The sequence below is a fragment of the Schistocerca nitens genome, chromosome 9, assembly GCF_023898315.1.
Source record: "Schistocerca nitens isolate TAMUIC-IGC-003100 chromosome 9, iqSchNite1.1, whole genome shotgun sequence".
Lineage (NCBI taxonomy): Eukaryota > Metazoa > Arthropoda > Insecta > Orthoptera > Acrididae > Schistocerca > Schistocerca nitens.
The window spans coordinates 233,308,334-233,323,291 of NC_064622.1; the positions used below are offsets into that span (position 1 = coordinate 233,308,334).

General features: G+C 42.1%; 1 protein-coding gene across 1 annotated transcript; it reads right to left on the reverse strand.

The window, feature by feature from the left end:
• Positions 1-1,597: 1,597 nt before the first annotated feature.
• LOC126203467 (uncharacterized) lies at positions 1,598-13,043 on the reverse strand. Its single transcript, XM_049937785.1, has 4 exons — positions 12,996-13,043; positions 6,942-7,022; positions 2,109-2,161; positions 1,598-1,994 (listed from the first exon to the last, which is right to left on the reverse strand). The coding sequence occupies exons 1-4, from the start codon at positions 13,039-13,041 to the stop codon at positions 1,773-1,775; spliced, it is 402 nt and encodes a 133-aa protein (XP_049793742.1). The 5' UTR covers positions 13,042-13,043; the 3' UTR covers positions 1,598-1,772.
• Positions 13,044-14,958: the final 1,915 nt, after the last annotated feature.

Genomic DNA, 14,958 nt, shown 5'->3' on the forward strand with positions numbered 1-14,958 from the left:
GTCGTTATTATTGGATTGCGTCTGCAAGACGTCTCAGTTGTTGACAGTAAATATCGGCAGTGACGGTTACACCTCGGGTTCGCAATTTTTAATGCACCGCACCGTCGCCGTTCCACCAGACGCACAACGTTATCTTCTGCCGATTAGCGTACGTGAAGTTGCAGCTTCTTTGGGGCTCGACTTTTCCTTTCTTTTCTTTATGGTAGCATAAAGACAACATTTTCTGTCGCCAGTAAAAACGCATGATAGGAATGGTTGGTGTGGTTCAAGAGCCAATTGATGACGAGCAAGCAGAGATGGCCGGCAGCGGTGGTCTCGCGGTTCTAGGCGCGCAGTCCGGATCCGTGCGACTGCTACGGTCGCAGGTTCGAATCCTGCCTCGGGCATGGATGTTTGTGATGTCCTTAGGTTAGTTAGGTTTAAGTAGTTCTAGGTTCTAGGGGACTAATGACCACAGCAGTTGAGTCCCATAGTGCTCAGAACCATTTGAACCATTTGAACCAAGCAGAGATGTGCGTGTCCAATGGCATTACCCCATACAGGGCGCAGATTTTTTGGCTACCACTGCTGCTGCCACCCGTTTCTTTTACACGAACAGAGGAGTATGTCGATAATATTGCGATTTCTCCTCTTCGCACTCCATTTTCTAGGATCCACGTCTCCGCTCACTATCTCAAACTGACAGTATGTAAACTCAGATAGCAACAGTTAACTACAAATAAAGAATTACGATCGATAAGTAAACAAATAGCAACCAGAATACCGCCATACTTATTTACTTACTTACTTACTGCGTTGGCCACACAAACCGCAGTCGGTCTTTGGCCTCACCAATGAGCCTCCTCCAGCGTCCTCGGCCACCGTATTCTTCTTCAGACAGCCCCAGCTTACTCACATACTCTGTGACCTGATCAGTGCATCGGAGTCGTGGTCTTCCCCGTGGTCTGTTGCCTCTAATGTCTTCCTCCTCTACGTGCCTGATGATCATCCCTTCTCGACGCATCACGTGTCCACACCACTTCAGTCCTCTTTCTTTGTCCACTGCCACGATGTCCATCGACTTGTATAGCTCCTGCGATTTGTAGTTCTTTCTTTTCCTCCATTCATTTCCTTCATTCACTGGTCCAAAAATCTGTCTGAGGATGGCGTTCTCAAACGTCAGAATTTTCCTCTCCATCTTTTGCGTGATGGTCCTAGTCTCTGCTCCACATAAGACTAAAGGTTGTATTATTGTCTTATAAAAATTGGTCTTTGAAAATTTCGATAGAAGCCGGGACTTTAATAGCTTTACCAGAGCATACCTTTACCTGTTTCCTGCTTGTATTCCGTGCGGTAATTTCCTGGTCTATCTCGTTCCTTTCACTGAGTATAGAACCAAGATATTTAAAGGTTTTACTCTTTCTAAGACTTTGTCCTCCACTTTCAGGGATCTGTCATTATTTTCTCTGCTAACTACCATTCAAAACAAAAATGCTACAAACTTATGCACCTAGTATCGTATCCCCGGAATCCTATACTAGTTTTTTTCCTACTTATGGCGTATAAAATATTTCATATCGGTTCCTAAAGATTCTAGAGTGTGGGAACGTGCATGGGATTTGTGAATGTAACAAGTTTTTTTATTCTGTTTCGTTTTGCAACACTAAATATTAATAAATTTCTAGAAATTTTTTTACATACGGTGCAGTTATAATAAGAATCAAGTAAGTAATAATGATATGCCACAGAAGCTATCTTCAGGGATTGCCTTAGCTGTTTTGGCGACTGTAACCTCAAGCGTAGAGTGAAGGTCGCGCACTGGCGCTGGATAGGTGCCGTCGTGCATTGATGCGAGACCCTGAACTGTGGAGTAAAGCCCTCTCTCTAGCGCTGTGTAGATGTGGTCGTGCGTTGATGCGTGCCGACCCACTGCCCTCAGACGATGTGGCCTCTGTATCTGAAGACGACTCCGTAGATGCTGTTGCTGATTCCGATGTTGTGGTTGACGTTGTTGTCTATTGCATAGCAAATGTTAGTTGCCATTGGCAGATGAAGTCAATGAAACACTAGTATTTTAGTAAGGAACATTGTTATACTATTCATTTACAATGTATGTAGGAAAAGCTTACCTGGTAGTTACTGCATCGCCAACAAGCAAAGGTATAGTATCTGATGAGATCACCTACCAAACAGAACGAAAATATTTTATTGATGTGGCCTAGGATATGTAAACACATAAGCAAATATTTTAATAGCTCTCCACTGAAAAACATCCTTTTCCCCTAATGTATTGTAGTACCCAATACAACGTTAGTGTCTGTAATGTGTGATGACAATTGGTTTTTCACGTTAAAGTATGAAAACATATAGGACGTTCTACGAATGAATGCTGCTAAGCACTTTGCTAGGTGTTGGCAGTCTATCATCGTGGAAGACGAAATCCAATAAAACATCAATCATTGGAATAATTTTCAAGCTTGTCGTCAAATGTTGCGACACAGACACACGTTTATGATAGTCATGTGCCACGTGAGGAGACTGAATAACTAGTACATGCATCCCACGTTGTAGTGTTCGTTTACTTATTGAAATATATGAACATTACCGTGTACTTACCTTTCTATCATCAGTCTTTCGACTCGTTCTTTTGTGTCTGTCTCTCCTTATTTTATCTTGTATAAACGTTTCATACCAGCGTACCTACCTTGCTCATCTTCCAGAATCCGATTTTACATATTCGAAACTTGGTCTCTCTCTGCTATTTTTTGCCCTCTACAAACCCCTTTGGTGCCAATTTAACTAGTCATGGATGAAATACACTCCTGGAAATGGAAAAAAGAACACATTGACACCGGTGTGTCAGACCCACCATACTTGCTCCGGACACTGCGAGAGGGCTGTACAAGCAATGATCACACGCACGGCACAGCGGACACACCAGGAACCGCGGTGTTGGCCGTCGAATGGCGCTAGCTGCGCAGCATTTGTGCACCGCCGCCGTCAGTGTCAGCCAGTTTGCCGTGGCATACGGAGCTCCATCGCAGTCTTTAACACTGGTAGCATGCCGCGACAGCGTGGACGTGAACCGTATGTGCAGTTAACGGACTTTGAGCGAGGGCGTATAGTGGGCATGCGGGAGGCCGGGTGGACGTACCGCCGAATTGCTCAACACGTGGGGCGTGAGGTCTCCACAGTACATCGATGTTGTCGCCAGTGGTCGGCGGAAGGTGCACGTGCCCGTCGACCTGAAACCGGACCGCAGCGACGCACGGATGCACGCCAAGACCGTAGGATCCTACGCAGTGCCGTAGGGGACCGTACCACCACTTCCCAGCAAATTAGGGACACTGTTGCTCCTGGGGTATCGGCGAGGACCATTCGCAACCGTCTCCATGAAGCTGGGCTACGGTCCCGCACACCGTTAGGCCCTCTTCCGCTCACGCCCCAACATCATGCAGCCCGCCTCCAGTGGTGTCACGACAGGCGTGAATGGAGGGACGAATGGAGACGTGTCGTCTTCAGCGATGAGAGTCGCTTCTGCCTTGGTGCCAATGATGGTCGTATGCGTGTTTGGCGCCGTGCAGGTGAGCGCCACAATCAGGACTGCATACGACCGAGGCACACAGGGCCAACACCCGGCATCATGGTGTGGGGAGCGATCTCCTACACTGGCCGTACACCACTGGTGATCGTCGAGGGGACACTGAATAGTGCACGGTACATCCAAACCGTCATCGAACCCATCGTTCTACCATTCCTAGACCGGCAAGGGAACTTGCTGTTCCAACAGGACAATGCACGTCCGCATGTATCCCGTGCCACCCAACGTGCTCTAGAAGGTGTAAGTCAACTACCCTGGCCAGCAAGATCTCCGGATCTGTCCCCCATTGAGCATGTTTGGGACTGGATGAAGTGTCGTCTCACGCGGTCTGCACGTCCAGCACGAGCGCTGGTCCAACTGAGGCGCCAGGTGGAAATGGCATGGCAAGCCGTTCCACAGGACTACATCCAGCATCTCTACGATCGTCTCCATGGGAGAATAGCAGCCTGCATTGCTGCGAAAGGTGGATATACACTGTACTAGTGCCGACATTGTACATGCTCTGTTGCCTGTGTCTATGTGCCTGTGGTTCTGTCAGTGTGATCATGTGATGTATCTGACCCCAGGAATGTGACAATAAAGTTTCCCCTTCCTGGGACAATGAATTCACGGTGTTCTTATTTCAATTTCCAGGAGTGTAGATTATATCTTAAAAAATCTGTTCATTCCTCAGGTAACTTCCGAAGCCCTCTTTATCACCTGTTATTTTCAGTATTTCTTCAGCTTGTACTATGTCTCTCCACTGTATTACTAACTATCGCTGATAACATGAGATTTCAAATGTTTCAGGTTTCTCCGACTCCAGGCTCCCAGTGAACCCGTCTTTGAGTTACAATTAAGTGCTGTGCTTCATATATGTACTTTCAGGAATGTCTTATTCTCTCCCAAATCGGTGTTTAATGCAAGTGCAGATATGTTATTGAAGAAAGCTTTCTCAGTTTGTGCTAATGTTCATTTAATGTATTAGTTACTTTGGCTGCCCTTTGCTACCTTACAGTGCTATTACAAATGATTGAAGCGATTTCATAAATTCATTGTAGCTCCATTCATTGACATATGGTCACGACACACTACAGACACGTAGAAAAACTCATAAAGTTTTGTTCGGTTGAAGCCGCACTTCAGGTTTCTGCCGCCAGAGCGCTCGAGAGCGCAGTGAGACAAAATGGCGACAGGAGCCGAGAAACCGTATGTCGTGCTTGAAATGCACTCACATCAGTCAGTCATAACAGTGCAACGTCACTTCAGGACGGAGTTCAACAAAGATCCACCAACTGCTAACTCCATTCGGCGATGGTATGCGCAGTTTAAAGCTTCTGGATGCCTCTGTAAGGGGAAATCAACGGGTTGGCCTGCAGTGAGCGAAGAAACGGTTGAACGCGTACGGGCAAGTTTCACGCGTAGCCCGCGGAAGTCGACGAATAAAGCAAGCAGGGAGCTAAACGTACCACAGCCGACGGTTTGGAAAATCTTACGGAAAAGGCTAAAGCAGAAGCCTTACTGTTTACAATTGCTACAAGCCCTGACACCCGATGACAAAGTCAAACGCTCTGCATTTTCGGCGCGGTTGCAACAGCTCATGGAAGAGGATGCGTTCAGTGCGAAACTTGTTTTCAGTGATGAAGCAACATTTTTTCTTAATGGTGAAGTGAACAGACACAATGTGCGAATCTGGGCGGTAGTGAATCCTCACGCATTCGTGCAGCAAATTCGCAATTCACCAAAAGTTAACGTGTTTTGTGCAATCTCACGGCTTAAAGTTTACGGCCCATTTTTCTTCTGCCAAAAAAACGTTACAGGACACGTGTATCTGGACATGCTGGAAAATTGGTTCATGCCACAACTGGAGACCGACAGCGCCGACTTCATCTCTCAACAGGATGGTGCTCCACCGCACTTCCATCATGATGTTCGGCAATTCTTAAACAGGAGATTGGAAAACCGATGGATCGGTCGTGGTGGAGATCATGATCAGCAATTCATGTCATGGCCTCCACGCTCTCCCGACTTAACCCCATGCGATTTCTTTCTGTGGGGTTATGTGAAAGATTCAGTGTTTAAACCTCCTCTACCAAGAAACGTGCCAGAACTGCGAGCTCGCATCAACGATGCTTTCGAACTCATTGATGGGGACATGCTGCGCCGAGTGTGGGAGGAACTTGATTATCGGCTTGATGTCTGCCGAATCACTAAAGGGGCACATATCGAACATATGTGAATGCCTAAAAAAACTTTTTGAGTTTTTGTATGTATGTGCAAAGCATTGGGAAAATATCTCAAATAATAAAGTTTTTGTAGAGCTGTGAAGTCGCTTCAATCATTTGTAATAACACTGTACTTCCTACACTGGAGCTTTCTTGCAATTATGCACCAATATGTTATTCCTAACTTGATGTGAAAGGAATAGTTATTCTCCATTCAACCATCGTTCATCAGATTCACTTTTGTTTTGTTCATCCCTAAACCCTCTTGCTGACTAAGTGTGTACCCATATCATGTTAGCAGGACTTTTGAGTCTTCCTTATCTTTAGCCAGAAGGGCTATAACACTAGCGGAAAGTAATATTGGTATCTTTTCGGCTTGAAGGTATATTACTTCTCCTAAAGATTCTTTCAGGTCCTTCATGGTTTTTCCCACGTACTAGTTAACAATAGCGGTGATAAACTACAACACTGCCTCAGACCCTTCTTAACACAAACATGTCCACTCCAGGTTCTTCCTTTTAGATGTAGGAGATTATTCGTTTGTCTCCTTTCAGCAGCATTAATATTCTGGTTAATTAATATGTCAGGTAGTTAGCCTACATTCTAAGGATTGTAAATTTACTTTATGCTATTCACTATACACAGGTGAATTATATTACTTAAAAAGTAACTGCTCAATTCTTATACAATATTTAGTCGTTAACAGTCTGCTTTATATCTACATATATTTGCAGTACAGCAATACCTTTATGTTGTCGTACTGTTTAACTTCTGACACAAAATCCGGCTTCTGAAAGGTAAATGTAATTGAAATGATGTTGATACCCACACTCCATCACAGTAGAGGCTGGAGATAAATACAACTGTACTGAGTGAGTTTGGGTGAGTGTGTGTGTGTGTGTGTGTGTGTGTGTGTGTGTGTGTGTGTGGAGTGGAGTTTTATGTTAGCGTGGGGAGGGAAGCCGTTTCGATGTTTATCATTAACTTCCTAGACGTGTTGTGTGAAGCAACGACCTCCACGACCCGTTATTCGTATGAAAGTGACCGACCATAATGTAACTAAGAGACTTAATGACAAAAATTTCAAACTACATTTCTATAGACTGTTGCTATAATGATCAATCACTTTTCGGTAAATACAGTTCTAATATACAAACCTAAAGAAAAATCAGGACCATGTATGTCATTTGATAGCTCCAAGCATTGATCAGGACACGACACCTGGGCTGAGCAAACGCCTGCAAAAAGAAAAAGAAAGCAACATATATCTTATAATGTGAGGAAATCAGGGAGATACAATTTACTGTATACCACAGTAATGAGTCCTTGTCGTTAAGAGAAAAAAATAAAGCAAAAAGGAAATCTTGCTGCTCTCAGAATGTTTCATTATGATAAATCCTTATTGTTTCAGTGCTCTCCAGATCATCCGAGTCATATTCCGTGCAGTTTCTACTGATACGTATGGTACTATTAGATTGCAGTGACTACAGCGATATTAACAGTATAGTGATAAGAGAGTGAGGTGAGATAAAGTAATGTACGCATTCATGTTTTCGCAGCACAACGAATGATACATTAAATTTGGGGCGTGCAGACATAAAATGTATTTCTTGTCCTGATATTTCGATCGTATACTTTTCGGCCACTTTCAGAGTGAGCCAACAGAAACGCTAGCTTTTGCTGTGCTGTCAGACTTCAGTACATTTACTGTGGAATGAATTACCTCCTACAGATGGTGCCCGAATCACTAACAGATACTCCAGGTGAGATTTACTTTAATTTCAGATACATTTACCTACTACGGATGATCATTGGTAGCTTGATTAGTGATAGTTACATTGGCAGAAGACAGTTACTGAATACTGTAATTGCTGTAAGGTAACACATTGTCGTGCCCTACAGACACGATTAATACACACAGAAGCCTTACCTTCAGAAAACAATTATAATCTACTTTCTACTGAAATACATTGTTTTCCAAGATTTCTCCTAAGTTTGCATTTCCATGTACTGCATACTTCCCACCTTGACGAAATGTCAAGTTGTATTGTGTCGCTGACAGCAATTTATTTTAAATGAAGCGAAAGAACAAGAAAACTCTGACCCAAGTATACACGTATCTGCCACCAGAATGTAAAAGTGAAGATATTGTTAGAAATTTGGATTAAAGACCTGCATTTCCCATAAAAACTGTAGAGCTGTAGGTGATGAACTTGTGCAGATGACTCTAACGTCGAAACTTAACAGGGGAGATCGGGCAACACTGTCAGAAGTGGCACGATGGCCAACTGGTATTATATCGTTAGGTTGCGCCACCGGCCAAGGACGTTACTAGCAATCAGTGGTCTTTAAACAAATACGTTAGAGTACTTAAACTGTCGAGTGAGGATGGGCAACGATTTTAAGTTTTCCTTTTAGTGAAAGTAAATTTTGCTTATTGAAGATATTTTGTTGTGTGCCTGAGGACAACACTCTTGTTAAACAAGTAAGTACGACGATAAAAGTCCATAGTTCACGGATTACAGCGATAGGTGTTTAAAACGTTTTTGTAAACGAACTAAAATAATTCGAGTATGGCAACGGGGCACAATCGCCCACTTAAATAGTGGGGGAACATTGGTCCACTTGGCCAACCTTCCTCGCTGTCTTTATGTAAGAAGTTCTTTTATTTAATAGATACATTCGTAATGTGAGTGTAAGTCACATCTAATGAAATTTTGTACGAGAGTCAATTATAGGTTGCGTTGATTTTAAATCAGTAACATGTTTAAGATTTTAAATCTTATTTATATTTAACTTTTTGATTTTCATAGATGACTTCTTTCATAACAACCTAACGCTGATGGGTGTGGCTGAATTTCTGAAGTTGGTCCTTCAATTGCTCAGGAACACAATGGTAGCGTTTGCTGTCAAAACAACGCCTCTTAAGCGCAACGTCACTTCAGCTGACGAACCGCATTACCCAACGCCTGAAGAAATCCAGTCATTTTAGAAATGACAAACAAGGAAATACCAGAAAACTAACCACAAAGAATTCGGCTACGCTGACAGACACTCCAGTGAAAGATGCGTTACAATGGGAAAAACAAGCCTCCACGGAGAGAAAAGAAACCAGTGTAAAGGGAAATACTGATGTTTTGCTCAAAACATATTACCTAAAAAGTGCCAATTGTCAAGGTAAATTACATGATTAAACTCCTCAGATAAAAACAGTAAGGAAGTAGGCATTCCTAAGAAGGTTCTTCACGATGAAGAAGATGAAGATGAGGATGTCGTGTGCCTCGGTTGTCTTAAACCATTCTGTCACAGCAATTCAGTTGACGAAAGGACTCACAAGTGGAAGGCCTCAGACACGGCCAACCGATTCGGCTCAAATTTGGGAGGTCGCTTGTGTACAACCTAAAACGAAGGACTCTAAGATATTTTGGGTCAACAACCCCGGAATTTTGAGAAAATCACCCCTAAATGTTATGACGAACAAGCCATTCAAAATTGGAGGGATCGATAGATAATTAATTGTAAATAGAGCATTTTTCATCATCAGGTATGGGGTTCGCAAACGCAAACTTTTCCAGAAAGCGAGGGAAGAAACTTTTACAACTGCCTCTTCTGTAGCCACATGGTAAACGCTTTTCGCCGACAGCACCGATAGCGCAACGGCCAAGGTAACTGCCTGGGAATCGGAAAACCCGGGTTCGAACCTCGACGAATATTAACGGATGTTATTATTTTCGTTTGTATTTTTCCATATCTCAATTGATGGGGATAGGAGGGTTAATAAGGTAAGTAACTCAATAAGGAATGATAATAACAAGGTAGGCAATCTAATTTCCTTGCCAGCACGGTAGCTCAGCGTGTTCGGCCAGAGGGGTGGCTGCCCCCTGTAATAAGCAAACTGAGTTAATCGATCAACAACGAACTTAACGGATGTCTTACGACGTCCGCCCCGAGCAGATACAACGAACGAAAGCGAACAAAATGAGACAAAAAAGGTAACTGGCTGAGAATCGGAAAACCCGTGTTCGAATCTCGAAGGATCTTAACGGATGTTATTCTTTCCGTTTGTATTTTTCCATATCTCAATTCCTGGGGATAGGAGGGTTAATAAGGTAAGTAACTCAATAAGGAATGATAATAATAAGGTAGGCAAACTAATTTCCCAAATGCCGTGAGTTAATAAAGTATTAAACTTTTAAGCCTTGTCACATGAAAAAAGCTCCGAGTAAGAGTGCTGCAAATTCCTCACGAGGGATCACAGATAGCCAACCGCGCGACGCTTGTTTACAGCGGGGCACGGGACAGAATGCACGCGGCGAGAGTTATGTTGTCGCGGTTGCCTCTTCCTCATATCATAGTTGTGAACCTGGAAGAGTGAAGGTGTCCTGCACGGGCCTTATAGAAGTCAATCGGGAAGAGTTGTTTTCCGTCATTAGGCTGCCACGAACCTCGCGGATACATGTAGTGATTTTTCCATCGTTAATGCACCGAATGAATTACGTTTTGTGAATGAATGCATAAGTAACATATGACGAGTACTGTATGTAGTTTGTAGTAATTAGCTCGTCTGTTTATGCCGTAGTAACCAGTTATTGTTTGTTGTGTCATATCTTTCAGGAATCTGAATAATGGAGGATGTACACACTTCGACTAGCGCTGTAATATATAGTTGGGAGCCTGTCACAGACGATGGCAAGTGGGAAGTTACCGACGCTGTGTTTTGGTTTGTAAAAGTGTTGCAAGACAGATACAATATCAATGCACTACAGGAAGCAGGCAGTTCTGTTTCTCGGCGTTCCAGATTGATAGGAGCGGCTATCGTCAAGCGATTTTTGGAGCTGACGAACGAAACGACTTTTGTTGATACTGAAGTACTATACCATGAAGACGAAGCAGAAGGTGATTCAGTGGAAGATATCCCAACTAGTGAATCCCTAATGGACATAACACTTTGGAAATCTCCACGTCACTGGGAATATGTGCTTCATCTGTTCCCGATGAGTATTACGAACTGGTTACTAAACGATTGAACTACGGTGCTACAACCCTTGAAGTAAAAGTAAAGGCGCTAGCGGTAGCCACGAATCATCCAAATTGGAACTTACAAACACTGCAAAAGAGTGGAGGAACAACAGCCTTGAAAAGGAAGAAGGACTTGAAATTGTGGGAAAGTGATATCGTTAAATGAGGGACAAGATACGACAAATAACAGGCGATAAATAAGTGGACATACGACCAACTTGTCAAATTTCGTGTTCGTAACGAGAATGTAACAACGAGGATACTTCAGGAGTGGGCTGCAGGTGCAGCGCTTCAATATACGGCCAACGAGGATTTTTCGTCAGCTGCATCATTATCTTGGGCAAAAAATTTGAAATCGGAGTATAAAATTCGTCAACGGCACGTCACTAAATACGTCTCTCATAAGGAGGTACAACATAGAAGATACACAGAAAGTGGCGGCTCTTTTCTGAACGAAAACGGCGTCACTTATAACCGGTTTTAATCGTGATTATGTGATCAACACCGATGAAACAGGATGCGAATATCGGGTGAACATTCAACGCACGTTATCACATAATGGAGAAAAACGAACTCTTGTCGCACTTGATAGTAAAAACAAACTAACACGTTCGTACACGGCGCAATATGCCATCACAGCCTCCGGAAAAGTGTTGCCTAAGGTTTTCCTGTGTTTACAAGAAACGAATGTTACATTTGGTCCTCGGGTTATAGAAGAGGTCAATCGTTTAACCGACTCGTTGAAAAATGTTTACGTAGTTTCTCATAACGAGTTTTGTCTAATATTGGATTCCTGGAATGGATAAATTAATACTACAATATATGACACAATGTTTATAGATGGCGAGGGTCAGCCGACGTGCACAGTAAAAGTAATACCGCCAAACTGCACACCTTTGTGCCAGCCGTGTGATGTTTATTTCTATCGCCAGGTTTTTTAACAGCCAGTTACCTTTTTTTCATTTTGTTCGATATAGTTCGTTGCGTTTGGTCTGGGCGGATATCACAATACATCCTTTCAAAGTTGATCGTTGATTACTTGACTGAGGTTTTTTTTTTTTTTTTTTTTTTTTTTTTTTTTTTTTTTTTTTTTTTTTAATTACAGAGACACGCAGCCCTCTGACCCTCTGACCGAACACGCTGAGCTACCGTGCCGGCAAAACCTTGGCCGTTGTGCTATCGGCGAAATGCGTTTACCGTATGGGTATAGAGGCGGCAGTTGTAAAAGTTTCTTACCTCGATTTCTAGAGAAGTATGCGTTTTTGACCCCATACCTGATGATGAAAAATGCTCTATTTACAATTACCTGTCGATCCCGCAAATTTGGAGTGCATTGCCTTTCATAACCTTTAGGGGTGATTTTTCCAAAAACGTGGGGATGTTGACCCAAAAATCTTAGATTCCTTCGTTTTAAGTCGTACATAAATGACATCCCAAATTTGAGCCGAATCGGTTGGTCGTGTCTGAGGCCTTCCCTTGTCAGTGGCCAAGTTATGAGCGATGGGCACACCCATTTAAAATGACACGAAAGAACTTTTTCCTTTTTAAGAACGTGAAGATCCTATCAGTCATTCAGACAAAGACTGATAAAAGTTCTGGATATACTACTCTGTCAAGCTGTTATTATAACAATGATAATACAATTTATGGTTTTAGTTTTTGCGAAAAACTATAATAATTCTTATTAAAATCGAGTCTTAGTATTAAAGTCGACACATGTTCAGTTAGATAACTAATTAAGTGATAAAGTTATGTGCGTCAACTTGCCCCAACTACTGGGCCATTTTATTCCATTGTTGGCGTAATTTGGCTTAGGTGGTATTACTGTATTAAATATTGTTTATGTGAATAGACAGTCACGGAGACACCACAAATGATTAGCTGCAAAGCTGCTGAAACAATGTACCAAAGTTTCCACATACAAATAGCAATGGAAACATTTGAAATGCAGCTCGAAAAAAAAAATCAAGAAAAAAAGGGCCAATCTGTCCCGTTCTCCACTACCAAATACTTCTGTTGTTCACGATCTGTTCCTCACTCAACAATATTTTGTTCTTACGTACAAGTATCTATGTTTTCTTTTTAATTTATACTTGTATTAGCTAGTCCATCACACACAACCAGTACGCAGAGGAAAGTAAATGTCTATGACAGCCGAGTATTCGCCTATACCTTTGGAAAAGGTGACTTACCTAGACACACAGCGACAACAAGTACGGAAAGGAGTGTTCTCTCCATGGCGGAAGACTGAAAGCAATCGTGGACTTCTTCCTTTATATATCATTCTTCACCAGTAATTTTGGACGCGAAAGAGCATGCGTAAAAACGATAAGGTCACCGTGATAACAGTCTACTTTCGGCAAGTTGATCACCTTCCTTCTTGTTGCGTATTTTGTTGGTAATTAGACAGAGTACATTTTTGTGATAGTCGTTATCTACTTCTTCTAGTAAGCTATGTGGTATAGGGGAGAAGCCTTATAAGGAAGGCGATGATAACATTTAAAATATGTATCTTTCCAAGAGTTGTTTCGTGTCATTTGTCTTCCTGTTTGACTACGGTAAAGGAGACTACCGAAGGAACCAGCGTGCATGAAACAGTATCCACTCGTATTGTAAGTTATGAGTGATTAAAAGTCACCAATAATCAACATCTGACATTGACGTGTTTGGTTATTTCCGTTCTTAGATACAATATTCGTGACTATATTTTAGGCAAGTTGTTCCAGGTATTTGCAGACAAGATGTCATCTGCAACAAACAGAAGGGATAGCTGTATAAACAGCGAAGTTCGGACGATTGTAATTGTTTCGACGAGCAGTAGATGATCCAAAACCTTCGTGTGCGAGGAATAGGACTGAAGATGGCATAAATGAAGCTGTTTCGACTTCCATTCATCATGAGCAGTTACCTGACATATACCTCTCACTTGGACATGTTTATCGTAAGCGATGCATTCCGCAGCCATTGAGAATGCGCGATGCATAAGACAACTAAATACGAAGGCAGCTAGGAGTGTTCGCAAGAGTTCGTCGTTCACTGAAAGGAGAGCAAAAGTCTTTTCTTGTTCTATTACAACAGAATATCTGATTCTCAACATGTACTTAGATCTCCGTATATGTTCGTAGAACCTATCTTTCTATTAGAACAATAGGTCCTATAACCATATTATGAACGGAAGTGGGAAACGTTCTAAGTGTCATTATAAGAAAAAGGCGAATCCATTGCTGTTGTGGTCTCGGTGCTCTGCTGCATTTTCTTCAGCCTGATTTAGGTGCAAGATCATGGAGAACATGCCTTCGTAAACGTGCTTAGCTGTACCTCCCTCTAGAATGCCAGTGCTGTTAGTTGGAACAGTTCTACTAGTTACAAAACGAATATAGATTTCTGAATATATATTGTTACAGATAAAAAATAGTGACTCAGTATTACTGGTACTTGGAACAAAAACTTTCTTCCCACTATTTTATAGAAAGGTGACATTTGTGAGGCTATGTATAAAATATTACTCGAATTTTGAAAAGATGAAACAAGCGACCAATCCCTGTCAATAATGCTATTTATTTCCACAAATAGCGCCGTTACCGGTTTCAAACCGAAAGAGTCATCTTCAGACGGCTGTTCATTTTTATATTAAATTTGTTTCTTGTTTACATTAATCGTTGGAGTAAAGCAATCACCAACAAATATAAAGAACAACAAATGTGCAACAAACGGAAACGTGCGGTTGAAGACGAACGTGTCGGCTGGAAATCATTATGTTTAACATTTTTGTAAATAAATAATAGTCCTATCAGTGACTAGTTGCTGTTAATACCATAATCAACCTGTAAAACTTTTGTTATTGGTAACTGAACTCAGTCAGTTTCCTTGTATGAATATAGAACGTTCTTAATTAACAGTTTATTTTCTAGCTTGTCTCGCTTTTTTTCACTGATGTGGTGAGTAGCAAGATGCTGTTGTATTAGAACACACTCCTAATTTCTTCGATACATATCAGTTACGCACAAACATCCGAAAACAAATACTTGTGAAGAAATCGACTATTCTTTCCCACGATAGCCGCTCTTCTGCTGCTGACACTGAATCAGTGGATCAAGTGACAAGAAACTTATTTAAAATGAGAGCTTTTTAATTAAGTCCCCATCTACATTGGTG